Source organism: Phallusia mammillata, chromosome 1 (assembly GCF_965637545.1).
Source record: "Phallusia mammillata chromosome 1, kaPhaMamm4.hap1.1, whole genome shotgun sequence".
NCBI lineage: Eukaryota > Metazoa > Chordata > Ascidiacea > Phlebobranchia > Ascidiidae > Phallusia > Phallusia mammillata.
In genome coordinates this window covers 6,710,274-6,732,362 of record NC_137252.1, presented here as the reverse complement: position 1 = coordinate 6,732,362, position 22,089 = coordinate 6,710,274, and the positions used below count along the sequence as shown (strand labels likewise).

General features: G+C 35.4%; 2 protein-coding genes across 3 annotated transcripts in view; one reads left to right on the top strand and one right to left on the bottom strand.

The window, feature by feature from the left end:
• The window catches only part of LOC145213883 (stalled ribosome sensor GCN1-like), a 33,742-nt gene extending 13,443 nt beyond the window's left edge, over window positions 1–20,299 (bottom strand). The window contains exons 1-30 of the mRNA XM_080082295.1: window positions 20,051–20,299; window positions 19,395–19,494; window positions 19,007–19,205; window positions 18,592–18,790; window positions 16,299–16,487; window positions 15,840–15,948; window positions 15,151–15,354; window positions 14,761–14,909; window positions 14,221–14,415; window positions 13,681–13,816; window positions 13,431–13,599; window positions 13,185–13,285; window positions 11,969–12,205; window positions 11,273–11,397; window positions 10,737–10,915; window positions 9,547–9,799; window positions 9,016–9,217; window positions 8,519–8,647; window positions 6,942–7,236; window positions 6,589–6,676; window positions 6,016–6,180; window positions 5,608–5,742; window positions 4,978–5,160; window positions 4,464–4,565; window positions 3,790–3,936; window positions 3,397–3,520; window positions 2,450–2,561; window positions 1,822–1,954; window positions 972–1,212; window positions 420–555 (exon numbers count right to left, since the gene is read on the bottom strand). Of these exons, the coding sequence (XP_079938421.1) occupies window positions 420–555; window positions 972–1,212; window positions 1,822–1,954; window positions 2,450–2,561; window positions 3,397–3,520; window positions 3,790–3,936; window positions 4,464–4,565; window positions 4,978–5,160; window positions 5,608–5,742; window positions 6,016–6,180; window positions 6,589–6,676; window positions 6,942–7,236; window positions 8,519–8,647; window positions 9,016–9,217; window positions 9,547–9,799; window positions 10,737–10,915; window positions 11,273–11,397; window positions 11,969–12,205; window positions 13,185–13,285; window positions 13,431–13,599; window positions 13,681–13,816; window positions 14,221–14,415; window positions 14,761–14,909; window positions 15,151–15,354; window positions 15,840–15,948; window positions 16,299–16,487; window positions 18,592–18,790; window positions 19,007–19,205; window positions 19,395–19,494; window positions 20,051–20,053 (4,739 nt within the window). The 5' untranslated portion in view covers window positions 20,054–20,299. The remainder of the gene's footprint in view (window positions 1–419; window positions 556–971; window positions 1,213–1,821; window positions 1,955–2,449; window positions 2,562–3,396; window positions 3,521–3,789; window positions 3,937–4,463; window positions 4,566–4,977; window positions 5,161–5,607; window positions 5,743–6,015; window positions 6,181–6,588; window positions 6,677–6,941; window positions 7,237–8,518; window positions 8,648–9,015; window positions 9,218–9,546; window positions 9,800–10,736; window positions 10,916–11,272; window positions 11,398–11,968; window positions 12,206–13,184; window positions 13,286–13,430; window positions 13,600–13,680; window positions 13,817–14,220; window positions 14,416–14,760; window positions 14,910–15,150; window positions 15,355–15,839; window positions 15,949–16,298; window positions 16,488–18,591; window positions 18,791–19,006; window positions 19,206–19,394; window positions 19,495–20,050) is intronic.
• A 58-nt stretch (window positions 20,300–20,357) lies between these two features.
• Window positions 20,358–21,648, top strand: LOC145213918 (uncharacterized). Of its 2 annotated transcripts, none has more exons than XM_080082330.1 (4): window positions 20,358–20,703; window positions 20,765–20,811; window positions 21,064–21,190; window positions 21,487–21,648. In XM_080082330.1, exons 1-4 carry the CDS (start codon window positions 20,592–20,594, stop codon window positions 21,546–21,548), a joined length of 348 nt encoding a protein of 115 aa, XP_079938456.1. In that variant the 5' UTR covers window positions 20,358–20,591; the 3' UTR covers window positions 21,549–21,648. The 2 variants fall into 2 exon arrangements, 1 of the variants encoding a protein (XP_079938456.1); XR_013856922.1 differs by having other exon boundaries at window positions 20,360–20,696.
• The last annotated feature ends 441 nt before the right edge of the window (window positions 21,649–22,089 follow it).

Sequence of the window (22,089 nt, the reverse complement as noted above, 5' to 3'; positions counted from 1 at the left end):
AGCCAATACTAGGATAATTCAATCGCCCAATGTTTTTATGCGTAGATAAAAAAAATTAACAGTGTTTTGCAACGATGAATAAATCCAGTTTGTTAAGCATAACAGGTTTTTTTTTATCTAAAACCCCCAGGTATACGTTGCAAGGGACCCCCCTATACGTTGTAAGGGACCCCCCTAGGCACAGCCGGAAATAATAGACTTACTGGTCATATTTTATAATTTACTACATCCTACGTAAACGAAACTTAGTAACTTCCCCAAACCTGAAGGATGTTGTGTAATTACCTTTACAACTACGATGCCAAATTTGGCGTGAAACTCTTTTACGTTTTTCTCAGTTATGCGCAATAGTTTTTGAGGTGGCCTTGCTGCAGGTACCTTATATTGAGGAGCAACATGAAATGACGAGACGAACTTACTTAGTATTAAGAAGTGTTTGTAGGCATTCAGTGGTCTTTCTTGATGGGTCGCTTAAGGCAGCCAACAACACTGGGCAAATAGCTTGAATTTCCGGGTTCCGAATGACAGAACCGATTTGTTTCAAAGCTTGTTGACCTGTGAGTTACAAACAACAAAATGAAACGTCGTAAAAACGCTTGCACAAAAACAGTCTTGGAATTGAAGCATTTTCTGTTGGAATAAAACATATCTGTGTAATGAATACATGATTTATATATGAGTATGTCGTGATCGCTGGTCTGCATGAACGCTTTAATGCTGACCCCATTACAAATTGATATTCATCTGAGTAATATTTCATATCTTACTTGCAATTGTTGTAGCAAAACTTGTATTTTTGACACGCGCTAAACTAATTTTATGAAATTGGCTTTTCAAACAGAATTTAAAGGACGTTTTTTTGTCATTTTAAAGGTGCCCCTAATCAATAAATAGCAATATCTTAGTAGGTGGCAAAGTTTAACACGTACATAAACAATAACTCCCAGCCTACTTTGGCACTCTGTACTTACCAGCTTTCTGTACTTTAGGGTGGGAATCAGTCAAAACTTCGCACAGTTTCGGTACAATACTTGGCAGGCATGAGGAAAGTTGTTTTGGGGCGCAGAAGGCCATTGCACCAAGAAGCTCGGCAGATCCTGTCTTCGTGCGCCACAAATCCTCGTTCAATGCGTTAAGTAGTGATGGAAGGACAAGACGAACTCCGTGACCGCTGAGATTTCGCATAACCGCCTTTGCAGTGTTGTCTGCAGCCTGTAGAAGTTTGCAATCGAACCACAGATGTAAGTTATTTGAGACAAATAAGTTAATCGCATAATTTGTTTAATCGCATAGTGGTCAAAACTCTCAACTGTAGCTAGTTTACAGTACGCCAGGCCCATATGGGAATGCTTGATGACTTGCTGATTCGGTACAACTCCTTCAATGGGCCTGGCGCACTATAATTTATACACGAGTTTGCTGTGATCGTTTGTCTACAATCCAAATAGACGCTTCACGGCCGATCCCAGTTATGAATTTATGTTAATCTTAACTGTAGCTAGTTACTAAAAAAATCTTCCAGTTTGTCGCATAATCCGGTTAACTGCATTAAAATGCTTGGCAAGGGTTAACCGATCATCTGGTGTCGTATGAAGATAAAAATCACAATGAAGTAAAAACTATATTAAAGGCTATCAACATGTAGTTCTAAAATTTTTTGACAAACCACCAAAATATGCATATGTCATGACAATTTAGGACAGAAGAGTCAATCAAGTCAGCAGACACACAAAATCCGCTATTGCCAAAAACGTCCAAAGCAGCTGCATTAGACGACTCTAGCCATCTCTATAGCTATTGCAGATTCCCAGCCAAACTTACCTCTCGAACATAGGTATTTCCATCCCCGAAACAGATGAGCAAATGTGGTAAAACATGGACAACATATGGTTCAAACAATCTTCCCAGCATCCCGCAAAACATCTCGAAAGCAAGCAATGCACCCTCGCGATGTCTGCAACGTATTATGACATCACAATACTACAAGGGTGGCTTTCACCAGACAGTATTACTATTACACATACACTATGGTCAGTTTTAAAGGAGAGTATAAAGACGAATCTGGTTAATTGCATATAAATTATAAATCTAAACCAAAGCAATTTGTTGAGAAATTTGTCTTGAATAACCTGGTTAAATGTATAAATTGGTAATGTGATCAACTGATTGGTCTGCATTTACTTCATTTTATACAATAAGTTTCAAATTTGCCAATTTTTTTTCTGCAATTATTTTGGCAAGCAGAGACATATGTGTTCAACGTCAACTAACATGCAATGTATATATGCATATGTACAGATTGTAATACTTGGTTGGTTAAATGCACCGATAATGAACAAAAATGGCCAAATTATAATGTGAATAAATTTAGTGATCACAAAAGGCCCAAACTAATTTTCTGTTGAATTAGCAGCAAAACGGAAAAAGTCACCAGTTATAATAATCAGACCTGAAGTTCTTTTTGTCCTGTACAGCTTCTGTTAATTTACTCATAATATCATGTTGTTTAAATGAAATGATTCCCAGCCCTTTCACCATCCCAGCCAATCCATAAGCAGCACCTGACAAAAAAGAACAATTCTTCATGCACTAAATATGGATCTCTCCATCAATTTTCACTGTCTCAGCAAACAACACAAGATTTTCTGGTGCGAGTAAGATTTAAAAATGATTGTTTTTGACATTCCTTTTTAAATGTCCCTTAAAATGGCTAACAAGTGTTTGAACCCGAAACTGCAATACTTCAATGCAGGGTTTGCCACGAAGTAAAAGACAATGCCAAAAACAAAAACCAAGGTTTAGGTTGGCAAAACGTTTCCAAATTCAAACATCACACGATGCAACCAATGTTAAAACTTCAACTGGTATGAATATGAATATGAATAGGTATGAATAAAAAATGGTACAGCACCTGATAAAAAAGTAAAATTACTTATGCACTGAAAAAATGTGTAATGATTCACACTTCCTCAGTAAACAACATGATTTACATTTAAATCCACTCTTTGAAGGTTTTTGCAGTGTTTATAAAACAGGCCCTTTCAAATGACGGACAAGGGTTAGAACCCTAAACCACAAAACTTCGGTAGATCGTTCTGCCACAAAGTTGCAGCAAAAACAATGCCAAAATCGGTATTGAGGTGGCAAATCGTTTCAAAGCATCACACGATGCAACCGATGTTAAAACTTCAACTGCCTTTGTTCTTAAACCCAAAAGTTGTCAACAAACACATCACTTCATTCAAAATTCAAAGCAGAAATATTTTAGTTAATGTTATATTAGGGATGGGCCGAAACTGCAAATGTTCTGTTTGGTCGAACACTGACCATCTCACTTCGCATTCTTTGCAAATATTCGGCACATCTCTAATTTTTAAGCACATAAACATTACACACCCTTTCTCTCTCCATAGTTGTCGGATTCAAGTAAAATTGTTAGAAGTTTTTGGACAATAATAGGAGCTTGATCCTTGATGGATGGAACAAGTGGAGGAAGACAATTTGCTACTGCCTCTTGTACCTGTGTGTAGCAATAATATACAGTTTTATAAAACACTGTTTTTTTCTTTGTATCATTCTTAATGAAAAAGTCAAACGAACGTTGAGTCATCCAAATCAAAGTGTTGTAAATGAGCAAATGAATTGCAGCTACATAATAAAATAAATACCTGCAGTAAATACTTAATTGTACGAAACAAATTGTTTATTATTCATTTTTCTGTAATTTAACAAGGAAGTATTCAAACTTATGATAACAAGCTATATAACATTAAGTTGTTTTTTACTTACAGCTTGAGATGGAGTCGACAAAGTTTCAGTAAGTTTTGCCACAATTGGTTTAATTTTGGGATCGTCTTTGTCCAAATGTCTGGCAAGAGTTCCAATCAGAATCACAACACTTTGACGAATTACATCATAACTTTCCGAATTGGGAGCCTAAATAAGAATTAAAAATTTAAAACATACAAATGTTAGTAATAACTCTTTGACATACACAAGAGGAGCGATATGCAGGCCAAATGCTTTTCACTGAAAAAGGTTGTGTCTCCCTAGAAGAGAAGACATTTTGGATTTGCAATAAATTGTGACCCGCTAAACTATTCCAGTGCAGAAGAAGCACATAATCTGAGATTTATCAATGCGGCTGGAATCACTTGGAAATTTTACTCGCAATCCAGGTGTGTTTGGTACACAACAAATTACTGACAGATTGTGATAACTGAAGCTGTGACCCACAGTCCAATCATGTTAACTGTTCGTGTTTGATTAAATCAAAAAGCACTGAAATAAAAAAATGGAGCCCTAATCAAAGTCCAGATCGTGTTCCGAAAAACATTTTAGATACATGTACTTGGAGTAGTAAATACAAAACTTCGACGAAAATTGGGCAAATAACTATATTGCTTTAAAATTTAAATTTGGGTTTCAACGCATAACAAATTGCTTGATATTGTCTCACATACATTTTTTAGAAAATCTTCCAGAATCGAGAGCAGAACAGATGATGATTTCTTGCCGTGATCATTAACAGCTTGCAGAGCAGCTTCAAGCATGTTACTTCGTACCTAAATAATTGAAATGAAAATGACCACAAGTCATAGAAACAACAGCACATCCAATTTTTTACTAGTCTTAAATTATGAACAACACAACAAAGTCTTGGTAATATATTTTTTGAACTTCTTAAACACACGTAGATAAGAAAATTACTTGAACGTAGATTCTTGCTTATACTTACTCCAAATTTCTATGCATTTTCTGAAGTTTTTACTGGAATATGCAATTAGCATGAAAACATTTTCTCCACTTTCATTATTCTACAGTTTGCAGTTCAGCATGCATTAAAATCAACCGAAGTTGGTGATTGAACACTTTTTTGCATTTTATACTCATATATACTTGTTTCAATGCCCAAAAAATTTATGTGTTAAATTACAAAATGTAAATAAAAGAAGAGTTGTTAACATTTTCCCCCACCTCCGGATGTCGGTCTCCCACTGCATCAGGGACATAAAATGAGAAGATGAGGTTGACTTGATCCTCCTCCAGAAGAGGACTGATCTTCTTCATGGCGAAAGCTACACCGATTCTCGGCTGATATTGATCGGGTGGTGATTCAGAAATGACTCGGCCAAGCTGATCCAAAACTGGAGCTGGTCTCTGTTGGAATTAAACATTTCTATTTGGACCATAAACTTTCCTCAAAATCTTATTTCTTAAAATGTATATTTGCTTTTTGTCATTTTTAATTTAGTGTGGTGAACATGTTTATAGTTACAGATAAGTTAGGTCTAGTGTCACAGTGGTTATAAAAACTCAATTAGCTGCAAGTAAAAACAAGTCAAAGGAAACAGTTCAGGAACAGTATACATAGACTTATAAAGTAGCATTAGCAAAACATAAGTTTGTATGTAGAAACATGTACTAACATTTATAACAGCAACAGTAATTGTTGAAATGTCTGCACTACAATGTATTTTGTATGTATAAATATACAAGTTCAATGGCAGGTGTGTTTTTAAATGCTAATATGTGATTTTAACATTTTCGTCTTCACTCAACCATTTCTGTTTAACATAATGTAAATCTAAATCCAAGTTTGACTACCTCCAACTTCTTGTTGTAAATATCAATTAGCTCCCGAAGTATCTCTGGTATTATATTAGGGTATTCTGCAAGTGCAGCAGCCAGCGCATCAGCGGCAGATTGTTGGATGACAGGCTCATGATGCTCAATATCCTCCTGTGTTAAGAGGCAATTCGGTTTTAAGTTAAATGAATTAACAACAACATTTAATAAAATGTAAAGCTCATGGGCGCAGCTTGAAGCTAATAAGAGTGAAAACTTGTTTTCTAGCCTACGTCTTGCCATATGGTAGTGAACGCTTCGTGACCGGCTGATTCGGTATGGCACCTTCAATTGGCCTGGCGTTCTTTGATTTAAGAGAGGAAAAAATCACATTGGTAAATACATCAAAGCATTTTAATATCATTGCAATAGAACATCTTAGTTTACCATCAACTGATGGCAGATGTTTTCATTCAGACTGAATCCAAAAGTTTCCCACAACTCCTTTGCATGACTTCTGTTTTCCGCATCAACGTCATGCATCGCTAGCCAGGCGCGGCGAATAATGTTGGGGTTATTTTCATCCACAACCAGTTCAAGTTTCAGCAAACTCTACAAAATGACATAAAATCTGTCCTATTTTGCTTAAATCTGAATGTAAACGTGCAGTCATGACCTAATGTCAGGAGTTCAATACCTTTGCCTTGGACTTTCTAACTATACAACATTTATGTAATAAAAATAAATATAAAAGTTACAACTACTAGTTTCAAATAGTATTTTGTGGAGCTGTCCTTCTTTGTTAATCATTAAAAATTTAATAGCTAAAGTTAGTGACGTTTCCACAGAAATAAAAATCTTCCTAGAAAAGACAGTTCCAGAATAAATCCCAAGATCTGAAACACAACATCTATTGTCTTTAGATGGCAATTTGGCATTTTTTATGCATACTTATGCAATTTGGCATATTTTTATGAATACTAGCTATAATAAAAAAATTAAAATAGATTGGTTACAAACCTTCAGTACAACAGCACGAAGCACAGGAGCTGGGGAAAGCAAGTTTTCCAGTAAGATATTTATCTCCTCATCTGAAGCACTTGCACAACTGTGGGCAAGAGAAACAATGGGATATTTGAAGTTAAATGTCAAAATTCTCAGATATTGTAAATAAAAGCTACTACAAAATCATCATTGTCTTGTCGTTTTTACTATTTTGAAGTCATATCGGGACACCAGGGCCATATTTAAGCTTTACAGGTCACTGCTGCATAACATGTTAGGCAAAGCAATTGACCAAAATTGCGATGGCAGGTTCCACGTACTCAGGTTATGGCTTGGTTCGGGCCTTAGTAAACACAATAAATTCTCACCCTTCATAAGCACTAGCAGCTTCACACGTTTCCAGCAAAACCTCAGAAGCAAGATGTTGGACTTGTACCATTGAGGTGCCAACCAACTGACACATCGACCTCATAATGTTGGCTCGGGGGAGCAATTCAGGGGAGCGCAAATCGTCCTCACCGATACGGACACGAACATGGGTCAAAGTGTATTGCAGGATGCTGCACATCAACTTGGAATCGCTTTCAATGATGCTTCCACATTTAGCGAGCGTGCGTTGTAGAAAAGCAAAAATGTATGCAAATGCACATGTACTGTACTTTGCTGTATAATAAGATAGTGTTAGTGAGATTATTTCAAATTTTGTGCCTTGTCTAATTTTGCTAGTCTCAAATCAAACTCATGAAAGTAAACCTTAAAAGATCTTTAACAGCCACTAAAAATAAACAAAATATCCAATTATGGATGTTCAAAGTAGAATATCGAATCCTTTGGATTTGAATCCAGTTAGATTCGAATCCATTTTTGCCGTTTATATCGGGTAATTGGAACCGATAAAAATGTGTGCTCTCGCCGTTGGTAAAATGTAAACACATGCGTTTTTAATGTGCTGGTAATAGAATTTTTTACGTCGACGCTCAATCATTGTACCAGTTGCAAAAGACGACAAAGGACTTGTCGCCATCAAATCAGTGAGCGCTATACAGCGCCATAACAATAAGTCACTAGTCGCTATAACAACACCATAACGACCGTGGTGCATTGAGGCATAATTACCGATTGGCGCACTTGTTATCGCAAAAACATAGAAAGAATCCCCAAAAATACGACGTTTGGGTCATTTCTTAAGTCCATACAAACATAAAAATGTAGTATGCAGTAAAGTTCACATTTTGTGTTGCAAAATTGCAAGTAGTGTAATTGGGATTTGAAAATTGATCAACCAATGTCACAGCTTTGTTTGCTAGGGCGCCTGTTTTGCAGTTCGAAACGTTATATATCTGTACACTAGGGAGAGGGAGTCTATGTCAGTCCTCTTCCACCAGACAAGTCAAATTACCTCAGCATGCTTACAACATAGTTACTTCTACTGAAGGCAATAAAAATCACTAAATAAAAGAGTTATAATTATTTTTCAACCTTATGCTAATTTTTCTGGGTTTGTAGATTTTGGGGCATTTAGTTTCAATGCAGCTGTGCAAAGTTTTTTCCCAATCGTTTTCTTTGTTTTGGTTGGTTCTTTTTTACATTATAAATAAAAAAAATATGTTTTATAATGTATTAAATTGGTCTAATTTGGTTGTTGTCAAGATTAATGATTGCAGAGTCAAAAATAATATAAGAATTGGATTCGATATTCTAGATTCGAAACAATTATCCTAGAATACCCAATTATTCTACTTTGAACATCCCTAGCAGTGATTCAGAACATAGGCCATAAACAACCCAAATAGTAATCGTGGATCACCAGTTAAGAACCAATGCGCTAGGAACAAGGCCAAAGCAAATGTACATAAATTGCAGACACGACATCACGATGCTATCAATTTACATTTAATTTTTTTTTTTTTTTTCGGAAAGGTTCGAAAATTCAACACATACATACCTTTCTGCTGTGGCATAAAGTTACTCAATAAATCTGTGACCACAACTGGCAGTTTTTCACAACACCAGTCAGGGTTGACCTCACAAGCTGGCTCACACATTCGAAGTGTTGCATAACCCACTTGCAAGCCTAAAAAAAATAACTTTTTATACACTGTATTGATGGTCTGTAAAAAGTTCCTAAAACCTGTGAAACAAAGCTACACCAAAAATAAACTTTTTGCAACAAAATTCACAGTTCGGTAGGTCAAGTCAGCCATCCAAATTTTGTAACAAGGCAAAAGCATCAAATAATGAAAGTAAGGTCAACATAACAAGTTCTTAACTTAAATATACGCAGCATGTGGCAGTTAATAATAGTGTCTGTTAGTTTCTTTTAGTTTTGTATATTGTAATACATTTTAAACAAATGTTGCAATAAGCTTACAAACATTACTACATTTTTGGAAGCAAAATCTGCAAGAATTGAAAAACTTTAAAATGAACAGTTTATAGTACCAAGGTCTTTTCTTGCGGACATCACAGACTTGCTGAGTAAAATGTTGAGATCTTGTATTTGTTTGGAGACAAGAGGAGATGAAAGAAGATGAAGGAGAGGATCAACCAATGGGACGAAATATTTCTCTGATGCAATTACATTTATTGCTGTATTAAAGGACACTTCAAGAACATTGAACAACAATGCAAATTTGTCATTCAGCTGAAAAATATTTGAACAATTGATCAGTATGTTTTTAACACAACATAATCTGTTTAATATCATTTTTCTAATTTGCTGGGCTAGCGACAAATTTATTATGGTTATAGTTCATGAAGAAAATTTTCCGAATACATCAAACAGAGAGCCAAACTCATAGCCAAAAAGTGAAAATTTATTACTTTTTTTGTACAGTTTAGGTAGTCATGGTTTGGCAAAGATATGGAATTTAGCCATGTCAAAAGAGAACTATTTTTCATGTGTTTCAATAACTATTAAATATCGTCCCAAAACAAACTGTTTCTGATGAAAAGATTAAAAAATCAACTTACTTCAGTCAATCTTTGTCTTATTGCAGCTTCTTTCTCTAATTCCTGTTCAACCATTTCCTTTTGTTTCTTGCTCAGGTTTTTGGGAATAGGGGAAGTCTTTTTTTGACTCCCCGACCCCTTCACCCCGCCTGGGTCAGCCCCCTTTTTCTTTTGTTCAAGTTCTTTCTGGAGGGCTTCTGCCTCTTTTTGCTCCTTGAAGGAGTAAGTTTTGTTTTGCCGTTTCACGTTTTTGTTTTCCACAATTTTCGGGGCACTGAAACATTTTTTTAGAGCAACAAATTAACCTGTGGTATAGTTTGCAAACAAGGGTATTTGAAATTGAACATAACCATATAATAAAGTTAATTGATAAACACTGCACGCAAAATACAAAATTTGCTGATAGCATGAGTAGTACAAAAACTTTGATAGTGTAGCTGTAGCGCATTAAGCCATAAATCACTAATCAAGATCTTCACTAATTTGCGCTCTATAGCGCCTGAACATTGCACAGATACTTCCAGCTCGATGATTGTTTTTGTGCAATTGTGTTTTTATGTTTCCTTTAACTAAGCGAAATAACCCTTACTGAACTCAGTAGAACAATACTGCCCAACGAAAGTAACAAGCAAAACTAAGAAAATGTTTCAGAAGGTAGCATTCTTAAACATGTACAGCAGTGCTCTTCAACCTTTTTAGTGGCACTGAACCCTCAAGATGTTTTGTCAAACTTTGCGGAACCCCCCATAAAATAATAATTAATGTAATACAAGTATCAAAGAAAAAACATACATTTTACTTAACACACCCCAAGCGCAAAACTTGACTCAATTAAACGATTCACTGAAACGCTTTGGCATATTGCTTGGATCGATCGTTTCTACATTCTTGCAACTTAGGTAAAGTGTATCAAGACTGTGTTTATTACAGCACGATTGTTTATTACGTCACAATCAATGGTGTAACCAAGGTTATTGCTGTTCACAACAACGACATTATGAATCATTCTTGTTTCCCTAGGGTTCCGAGGAACCCCGGTTGAAGAGCACTGATGTACAGAATAAAAAGTAAAAAAACTGTCACAAAATTCGCCAAAAAAACATTTACTAATCTGCAGGAGCATAAGTCGATGTGAGCTTATTATACCCACAAATATCCAAGATAGTTTGATTCTTCATCAGTAAACAAATGTTAAAAACAAGCACAGTTACCTGTCAATAATTTTTATATTCCATAATTCACCATCGGCTGTGTTCATAATTTTCACTTCTCTTTCAGTAACTTGCATAAATTTGTGATCATTCATAACATCAAGGGCATACTCAGTTAGGTGTGGCAACATAATGTTGGGAGCAAAACCAATAAAATCACCCAGAGCTGCAAGACTTGACTGTGAAAGAAAAGAAAATTAAGACGTTTCATTCAGATTCCTATTTTTGCAATTCGTATTGTACGGCATGTGATTTATTTGCGAAAAAACAAGAAGACAATTTCAAGCTTGTCGCATATGTTGTTTATATTACAGCCAATGGGCAACCACTGTTTAATTTCAAGAACACTGTTTTATCAACCTCAAGTAAATAGGACCGGTGGTCCATTTTGTCTTCCATCGGTTCACAACAAATTCATCAGTGTTAAAAGTGCATGCAAGTCATACACTCAAAAAATATCTTCTATCGATCATATTTATGGAAAACAAGTTGAAAGCATGAGAAAAAACCCAACCATGATAACACACAATACATACTTTAGTGTGATGTTCTGGTTTTACAATCAATTTTGATATTTCCGTCAAATTCTCTTTGACAAACTTTTGAGGATTATAACCACATTTGAAAAGAAAGTCAATGAAGAAGTGATTGTTGACTTCAGCTGTAATGGCATTTTAATTTCCTGAATGTTTATTTGATTTGGGCTTCAAGTTAGTTTTCAAGTTACAAAAACAACAACAACAAATGTAATGTTTTAGAGCAGGGGTCACCAAACTTTATACACTGCGGGCCGGATAAGTTTAAAATTGATTCGCGTGGGCCGCATAGTTTACATGCCCCAGCGATTTTTATAGGGGCGCCAAGAGATGGTCTTTCCACAATCTAATTCAAAATCTGGTAATGCGACTGTTAAACTGTACAGCTGGTCTCATCATACGAGCAATGCTTGTATATTACGTCACAACTAACAAAATAAGGCAATTGTTTGCACACAATTAACACTTGTAGTCCAATTTGTGACGTAACAAACCGGCTTTGGATCAATCTTGAGCGTTGTAATCCTATGAAACTAGGTAATATCAATTCTACATATCGCGACAGGAAAACTTTCGTAAGGAGTAGATTAATTTTTGAATGTTACAAAGTTATCAACACGATTTGGCAAACCAAAAAATGTGGTCGCGGGCCGTAGTTTGGTGACCCCTGTTTTAGAGTGTTATCTTGCTACTTACTGATACATGGATGATAGGAATCAACCAATAAAACGAAAATAATATCAAGACTCATTTTCTTGTCGTCTTTTAAAGCTGGTAGATTGGATAAGCAGAATAAGGCATCAACAAACCACTTGGGTGCCATGTAACTCTTTTTTGCCTCAGCAATATCCTCGACATTGGAGAAATCAATGACATTTGAAGGTCGCATGATGTGGAAAAGCATTGGAAGCAAATCCTTGGAAAACTGAGATCCTAATAATGAAAAAAAAATGTGACAGTCTTTGCATTTACTAAATCGGGTTAATGAGGAGTTTATAGGAGCTGTCTCAATCAAGTTTTAATATGCATCTGATTTTAAAATATGAATGGCACTACTAGACAACATGAATTTCTATTGGTTGAAGTAATGTGTTTGGTCTGCAGCTAGCATTAATTGTGCCCTTGCATTTAAGCTTAAGACAAGTACACTATTAACACCATTTTAATGGTTGTATTTAGGGATGTGCCTAAACTGCAAATGTTCTGTTTGGTCGAGCACCGAGTATCTCACTTTAATGCTCGGTACTCGGCCGAGCACGCTCTGTGCATTATGACGTCACAAAAAAATCCCCTTTCTACGTTTTAGCTCTATAAGGTCTCTTACGTCACCGGCGGTGTTTTATTAAGTTGTACATGCCCATAAAGTAAGCGTTTTTCCACCATCTAGTCTAGTGCATTTGAAAAATCATTCGTTTTTGTTCATAGACACTCTTTACAACACTAGTTTCATATGTTAGCAGGGCATGAATATGCAAATTTAACGCTCGGGTCAGTATGTCCAACTGCTCGGCCGAGCACCGAGCATCAAAAACAGCGATGCTCGGTACCGAGTACTCGGGTCTGGCTCAGCTCGGCCCATCCCTAGTTGTATTGGGATATTTAGTGTAATTCACTGATAAGGTATCGAACTGTAGAAACAATCAGACACTTTTGGCTAGGAGTTCCCAACCTGTGGTACACATACCACTAGCGGTACGCGAAGGTTTTTCAAGTGGTATGCGAGTAGCTTAAATTTTTTTCACAAAAAACTAGGTTTACAACTTTGTATTTTGTCTATCTGGTTTTCGCGCATCGACCAGTTGGTGGACAGTAAACAAAAACTTTTTATAAAAAGGCTTTTCCGTTTAATTTAGATTAGTATTGGCGAGGTTAATGTATATAAAAGAATATGAAAGAAAGACAAATTACAAACCTGCCAGGCTGGATAGAAGTTTTCTCACAGTTAGTTTTGTGGCCTTTCGAAGTTCCCAAGATTTGTGAAGCAGAGCAAAGATCAAACAATTATACAACTGTCTGGAAAATTAAAGTATTCAATTTAATTCATTTGCTTCAACATGCTTAGGCTGCCACAGAAACATAATTAATTCAGTATTAGACTATTTTCACAATAAATAACTCAAAACTTGAATAATAAAAGCTTAAAAAGTAAAATTAGTACTTTGTCATGTCATTAGGAATTTTCTGGGAATGTTCCAACAACAGATAACCAACAAGATTTTGCAAATGATACAAAGCACCCTCCGGTGTGTGTTGCAGAAACTTTTCCGATGTACACAGAGACTTTTTTGGATCAAAAATAGTGTTCCAAAAGTTACCAAATTTAAATGCTGTAGAAAAAATTTCTAAATGGTTAAAAATAAATAAAAACAGCGTCTACAAATATCAATAAATTTGAACCTAAAACTTACTTTTAGTCAATTCCACATTTTCAAGCTTCGATAAAAGAAGAGATGCATATAAAGCCTCTGTAACAAGTGGAATTTGTGTTTGCTGCTGAGTTGCCTTTTCAATGGTTTGAAGCAAGTAAGGGATAACTGGCTCGATCTAAATGTATGAAAAAAATAAGTTGATCCCCAAACTATAACATATACATTTTTACAAATTGTAAATGTGTGCAAAGAACAAAATATTACAATCTAAAACATTCATTTAAAAAATATATTATTCTGAGCTAAAATACAACAAATAATTCAGAAAACTTAACCAACCTATTCAAGTAAAAAAGAAATCAATTTAATTCGATAGCAGCACAAAATTTACAATTTAAACAGCTAAAAAAATTTCAAAAATTTTAAACCACTAACCAAACTGTTCAAATACATTTTCAAATGTAACATTTAATAATTGTTAAAGAGAAAACAAATTGAATCAACAACCAACTACACGAAAAGCTACACTAATTTAAAACAAATAATCTTGAAAAACTAAAAAACAGCATTGCGACTTACTTGAGGCAAAGTATCAGACTTGAAAGCAGAAATTTGACAAGCAATGTACGCTGCTCGCACATTAGGGTTTGATGATTTTAACCCAGGAGCCTTCACAAACCAATCTATCAGCTCCTTAGGCACAGAGCTCTTAAACATTTTGCACCAACCATTGAGTGCAGTTGCAGCTGTAACCAATGTCCCTTCATGGATCTCCTAAAAATGCATCACTTGTAAGTTGTATTTATGCACCACTTGGAAACATTGGCAATTTTTAACAAGTTTTACTCAGCTTAAATAGTGTCATTACGAATGTTAATAGAAGATTATGAAATGGCACCTTATCGTTTGAATGAAATGAAAAATGAACGAACTTGAAAATCACAGCCCACTGTCAAAGCCAATAGAATTTAAACCACAACAATCAGCTTTTATTTTATGATTCATTAATGTTAAGAGTTCAGAAAGTAAAAGAACAGCAGTCAAAGTGACTAAAGTGCTCCGAGAACTTTCTTTGAAAACTTCTTAATTTTAAATGTATTTTTTTTTCATAATTGCTACCTGTTGTAGAAATGGAATGAAAAGCACAGACACATTTGCTGCAAGCTGATTGGCTGAACTTCCACTTCCAACAGGACATGAAGAAAAGCCACCAATTGCCTCAAGCACAGCACATTTCTGGGTTACAATGGTCAGTTTGCCTAGAGATCCTAAAAATTCACAGAGAAAAGATGCTGTTGCTGTACAAAAAAATTCTTTAAAAAGTATAGACTTTTCTATATTTAAAAAGAGTATAAATCAGATTGAACTTCTTAACCAGTCCTCGAAAAATTTGATCTGATGTTAAACCCTATTTGGACAACCACGAAGGGGCATTCAGTTTAGAACAGCAAGCACCAAAAGGTTGAAAACCACTAAACCACTGGTTATACTGAAAGCAAGTACACATACCTTTCAGGACTACAAAAAGATGTTTTGTTGTTTCAAGAACAGCATCAGAGTCACTGCATTCTGTTGCCATAGCAACCACAGCTTTTACAGCAACTTCACGATTTGAGTCAATCTTCGATATCAGCTGCGGAGCAATGATCTTGACCAAAGCTAGTGAGTGTCGGCTTAAATCGATCGACAAACTGCTCAGGATGTTCTGTACTGCTAGAATGTTTAAGTGTGAAATAGGATAGGTTGGAAATGTGCCAGATGTGGGTAAGATTTAAAATGTTAAGGAAAACAAAACACTAATATTAAAACTAAAAGCTAGAAAAAAACACAACAATAAGATGACATTTTATTTTTGTCTCTTTTTTATGTCTTTTTCGTGAAACTGACGATGCCAATAAGCGAAATAAATATGTTTTCTTGTTTCTGTTCTATGGAAACCTGTTTCCATAATTAGAGTTGTACTTGAACAATAACAGTGATTGTCATTAAGTATGCTGCCTGTCAGAGGGTCAGATACGGCTCAATAAATTGTTTTTAAACTAACATTAAAAGCAATATTTTGGTGTGAAAAATAACTTAACATTTTGGAGAAATACATTTTGGAGGGAATTAAATCAAACCAAGCATTTTTATATTGTGGTCTAAACAATAAAAATAAACAAAGTAAGCACAAAAAATTTGGTAAACTTAAGTCATACTTAGCAAAACAGTTTCTGGACTTCTGAGGAGTCCTTTTTGCAAGGCTGGAAAAATTGTTTCAGTAAAATCTGTGTGGCTGACTTCTTTAAGAATTTGTTTGCAGCAAATCTGTGTAAAAAGGTAATCAAAGTTAGACACTTATTACAATGATTTTACCAAACTGTATAAAGTTACACTAACAAAGCCTTGGCAAAAAAAAGTTTAATTGACGTTTACAATATCTATATAATACAAAAATGCACCAAATGGAACAGTATATTGTCACAGCATATATTTAGTGAATGCCAAACAGCAACCGAAGTTTTTTTTTGAAAAAAATAAATAAATAAAATAACAGGTCACAAAATCAAAGCAAATAGTTTCTGCATCCATATCTGCTGAAAGAGAATACACTTGATTTGATTTAATAATATATAAATAACAGACATATTTTTACAAAAAGAGCAACTGGGTCTCACCAAGGCGGATGGTTTTGGAGCTGTTTTGCTCATAATCACTGATTTCACATACATAGACAAAATCTCAGATTTGTGTGATAGCAAAGTCTCCCTGTCATACACAAGCATTGCAGACAGAAGCACACATTTGTAGATGGTTGGGTCCCCACTTAAAAGTGCTTTGCAGTAAATATCCATAGCATTGGAAAACTGTAAACAAATAAGCACTGACTTTATGCCAAAACATTTCATATTATCAACAAAAAATTGCAAACTAGATTTAAAAAAAGGCTTTACGGATACAATTTCTTATGAAATGCAAACCGGTGACAGTGACAACAACTAAAACTAGAAGGGTGGCTTAGCACGTTTTGTTGTTGCATTTACACTAAAACCTATTTTAAAACATTAATATATTTTCTATGTTTATTTTGTATTGGGTCCCATATTAGCCATCGTCTTTATAACCTTAGTCATTTCTGCAGGCAAAAACTCATGGGTCCCCGCACATGCAAAATTGAAAATAATGCAATTCAAGAGATAACCATGAGAAAGTGGGGTGTTGTAAGGTAAATCACAGTGATCGGCACTGGGCTTAAATAATAATACTATGTAGAATACAAACTATAAAATTAGATTCACCCCAGATTAGGGATGGGCCAAAACTGCAAATGTTCTGTTTGGTCGAGCACCGAGCATATCACTTTAATGCTCGGTGCTCGGCCGAGCACGCTCGGTGCATTATGACGTCACAAAAATATCCCCTTTCTACGTTTTAGCTCTACAAGGTCTCTTACGTCACCGGTGGTGTTTTATTAAGCTGTACATGCCCATAAAGTACGCGTTTTTCCACCATCTAATGCATTTAAAAATCATTCGTTTTTGATCATAGACACCCTTTAGTAGAACACTAGTTACGTATGTTAGCAGGGCATGAATATGCAAATTTCATGCTCGGGTCAGTTTGTGCAACTGCTCGGCCGAGCACCGAGCATTAAAAACAGCGATGCTCGGCACCGAGTACTCGGGTACTGCCTCAGCTCGGTTCGTCCCTACCCCAGATATTGTTTGAAGTATGTCCTTTTTAACGTTTTAAAAAACTGACCCATTTTGAGGGGCTAGTAGGGTAACTAATTGGGTTCGACACACAAACTAAAAAATATATAAAAACCACAATGACTCAATCAATAGTACTGCAAAATTTCAGCCCAATCTGCCAATGTTTAAAATTTCGACCACTAGAGGTGTTTTAAGCAACAATAGTTAATGTTTCTGACGTCATAGGGCTGTTAACAAGCCCCTAACTGCCATGGCGCAAAAACGTCCACCAAGCAACCCACCAACGAGCAACATACAACTGGTTGCCCATGTAACACTATTGAGCAACAGAAATCTTTCGTATGTGGTGCCCAGTAACATACAAATACGTTTTACACTTTAGGGGCTTGTGGGGTAAATGTTAGGACTACAGGGTTGAACACAACAATTGACACCTACAAATGGCATACTATACAAGAAATCCAAATTTCAGCTAATTCTGACACTGTTTAAAAACTCACCCATTTTAGGGGGCTAGCGGGGTAAATACTGGGGTTATCAAAAAAAAACAAAGTGGGATGCACATCTACATGAATATATCTACCATCTGTGTAAAATTCAGCCAAATCCATTAAACATTTGATGGAAAAACGAGCCGGACAAACTTTGGGTAAAAACACCCATTTTAGGGGGCTAGCATGGTAAATACTGGGGTTATCAACAAAAACAAAGTGGGATGCACATCTACATAACTATATCTACCATCTGTGTGAATTTCAGCCAAATCCATCAAACATTTGATGGAAAAACAAGTCGGACAACCTTCGGGAAAAAAATACCCATTTTAGGGGGATTGCGGGGTAAATACTGGGGTTATCAACAAAAACAAAGTGGGATGCACATCTACATAACTATATCTACCATCTGTGCAAATTTCAGCCAAATCCATCAAACATTTGATGGAAAAACGAGACGGACAAACTTTGGGAAGAAAAAAAAAGAAGAAAAAAAAACAAAACAATTTGAGTAAAATCAACGCGTTCGCTTCAGGAAAGGGGACCCATAATTGGTTATATGCAACACAGACAATTCTGGTTATAAGCAACGCCAATCTGTCAATTTCTATGCATTTACCTTGCTGTCAAATAATAATAAGGGCTATAGTTTTGGTTTATTCAAATCAACTGTAAGGCATTGGCATTGTTGGAGCTATAAACCTGTTCAAAAATTTAATATGCAAGTTTTCATTGATATTAGCACAAATTAAGCTAAGTACCCTTTTCCACATGGCAGTCAGTTTTCGTTTACCACTGGCACATATAGGTTTGTATTGGCTGCTGCAAACTGCATAGAACAACATAGCTTGGACGTCAATCAATTTTCCCCAATTTGCTGAGTCAGCATCTACCAAACATGACTCGGCGACAACCTGGCACCATGATAAGGCAGAAAGCGCCCTTCCAGAATTACTACGACTAAGCAAAAACAAATAAATCTCAGCAATTTAATGTCATTTATTGTTTTTGTAAAAACATTAACTGACATTTAGAAAACATAAAAGCAAAAAAAGACCAAGTATATATATTTTCTGTCAAATACACAATTTGTTTTAAAAAGCTCAACATTTATTAAACATTTTAGCCATACATAAACTTTTTGCCACTTTTTCAGATATTTACACAAAGATTTACCTGCAGGAATTGTCGGCACACATAACCTTTGCCAAATCAGCCAAAACTTTCAACACAAAAGCATAAGAGACAGATTTGTGTTTTTCAAGCAAAGTCCTCAGCAGAGATTCTGCCTTTCTTCTGGAATTGATGTCATGGTATTGTCCTAGTGTGTGAGAAAGGGCAATGATTGCCATTTTAACTGCAGGCTCAGGAACACCTGGGGAAATTTCAAGGTTCATTTTACACACCAAAGTTGACTTTTAAAGGTATTTATGCTTCAAGACATAAGTTATAACATTAAAGTGTGTAACAATCACAGTGTTTTACAGAGTTGAAACAAAGCACAATTTTCAAAGTGGGAGAAAAATAATGTGATGTTCTTGTGAGAATAAACAGCAAACCAAACCTGGTTTAGTCACAAACAAGTGATCAACTTCCTCCATTAAATTGACTCTCCATTTGACTTCAGATGATGTCGACTGATAGAAGAAAGTTTTGAGACACTCCTGCAAAAATAATGTAAATACATAATACAATAATCCATTAACACATATACAGGTAACAATGTGCAAAAATATTATTGATCACAGCTCCAGCATTGGCTACATTTAAATTAACTAAAACATTGGCAAGGTACACTTTTTCCCCACGAATTTTTAAACCTTTAAGTAAAAGAAAACTCCCGACACAACTATTTTGAAATACTAACATAAGAATTTAAATTCTTCTATTTCTTAACCTTTGTTGTTTTTTAACAAATGAGAAATTTAATTGTAGAACTCTTGCATAATTAAATGTTTGTAAGCATTAATCCTACTTTTACAATACACGTTTTTCGCAAATTTGGTTCAGCCCAACCCAAGGAATGCTTTTGTGGTCTGACCAACAAATGGGGAGAGAAAACTGTTTTTGTAGTAAAATTTTCCATAATTTAACAAAAACAAATGTTTCTTATTTCTTACGAAAAAGTATTAGAGTAGTTTCATAACAAAAACTCTTGTAGTCATTCAAAGTTGCAAAAAGTGCGCATTTGAACAAGAGTAACAATTCTAATGCACTCACCATTTTGATTTTAATGATCGGTGATTCTGGACCTCGGGACGAGATGAGTTTAAAAAGTAAGTTTTCAATGTGATTTAAATTTGTTCCAATAAGATTTTACCCTTGGCGATAAAATGGTTCAGTGATACAAATGTCTGAAGCAAAACTCATAAACATACATACGCAACAAGCCAGTTTATTGCACTTAAAAACAAATTTCTGCAAACAACGCACTTGCAGTTGCACAATTCACAACGTGTTGTCAATCAGCTGTTGAATTTAATCCAATGATCTGAACAAATGGCTACGTATTAATACCGACATCTGTTGATACCATTCTCATTCATTGCCAAGGGCAGGCTACTACAAAACCACATAAGATGTGAATTGAGGTCAACGTGTGCATTGGGGTTTGGTACAATTTAACAGAAAGTATTAAGTTGCAACCTTCATCATATCTGTTGGTCATTTTTGTAAAGCCGGAATCAAAGAAGCTTTATCACTTTTTTATTTCCATAACAAAACAGGAGATTTAACTATTATTTTTAATAAGTTTTTATTGATGGTGCTAAATTGTACCAGAAGGCAGCATAGTGCGAGTTCCATAAAGGAAATTATATTCACAACCCGACTTCGCTATTCCAGGAATCAAATGAAAAATCCTATGGTACGTGGTAAGGTTCCGTGTTTGAAAAACGCAATCTAAAAACTGCTGTCAGAATAAAATCTTTCCAGATAGCAAGTGGGACAATTTGGGTGAGACTGAAGAAATATCTTTGAAGGTAAGTGTGATTTACTAGATTTATGTAACTTTGTGGGCCCATTTAGCACCATAACTTAAATCGTAAGCCTGTTTGCAAAAACGCTACGTAAGGTCACGTTAAAGTTCGAAATAAAGAATAATATCTGTTGGCAAGCAACCTATCCGTAAATCAATTAATAGACTTTAATCTAACTATAGCCTAGGCGGGACCATGTTTTGGGAGACTATTTGTATTTTTATTGAGTTTTTAGCAGTGCCCACACTTTTTCAGATGCTGAATTTTTTCATAATCGTTATGTTGCTGACGATGGCAACCGATTGCTCAGGAGGGCGTTATTTCAACTTTTATTATTGGTATTATCCACCACCATATCACGTATATTACTACGATCAATCAAGTAAGTAGAAACAACTCGCTGTTCTTTGTGTGCCAGTTTGTAATGATCAGGTATATTTCTGTTATTATGTGGTAGGCCAATACGATATGATCCTGATAATTTCACAACAGGAAAAGCAATGTTTTTTAATGATAAACATGTTGTTTCATAAAGTGCACTATTTTGTCTGGCAAAAACGTTTAAAACTAAAAACTTGAAGAAAAAAACGCGTTATATCAGCCAACCACTAACTGCACTTGTGAACTTCGTGCACCACTCGTGGTATTAAACACCGGAACCCCCGGTTGTTTTTGCAGGAAATCAAGCGGCTCCTAAAGTTGACCAAGATCTTCAAGCAATGCTCATGACCGTCAAATGATGAAAATCACACACATATATTCGTTCACAATAATTAAGCTCGACATAGTTTCAGAGTGAATACAGATTTGATAATGCGGAATAAATGATGCCACGTTAAAGCTTTTGTGAACTAAGATTGCAGGATGTTACCAGAAAGATAGCTTTTATTGCAACGTTTTACAAGGATCTATCGCTGCATTTAGGTAGCTATTGGAATTTGCTTTTCAAAAATGCAACACAAGAGCTAATTAATTTTGAAATAAAAATTATCTGAAATGGTTGAATTCTTCGTCACACCAAAGAACTTCATAAAATTATAGGTAGAACGGAAGTGTTGCTAAAATATGTGTAAAGCATAGAAATAATTACACATTTATTTCCACGGTTGAATGAGCAATGAAACAGCACGATTTGGGAAAGCCCCTATTTTGCATTTTACGTGTTTTTGATCTTTGTAGACTTATGTTTTTGCCGGAACACAGCTTTCTCAGCTTTTTTTAATCTTGTTTGGAGCAGAACATCCCCCACCTGTATGGTAATGCCTGAAAAATAATAATGCT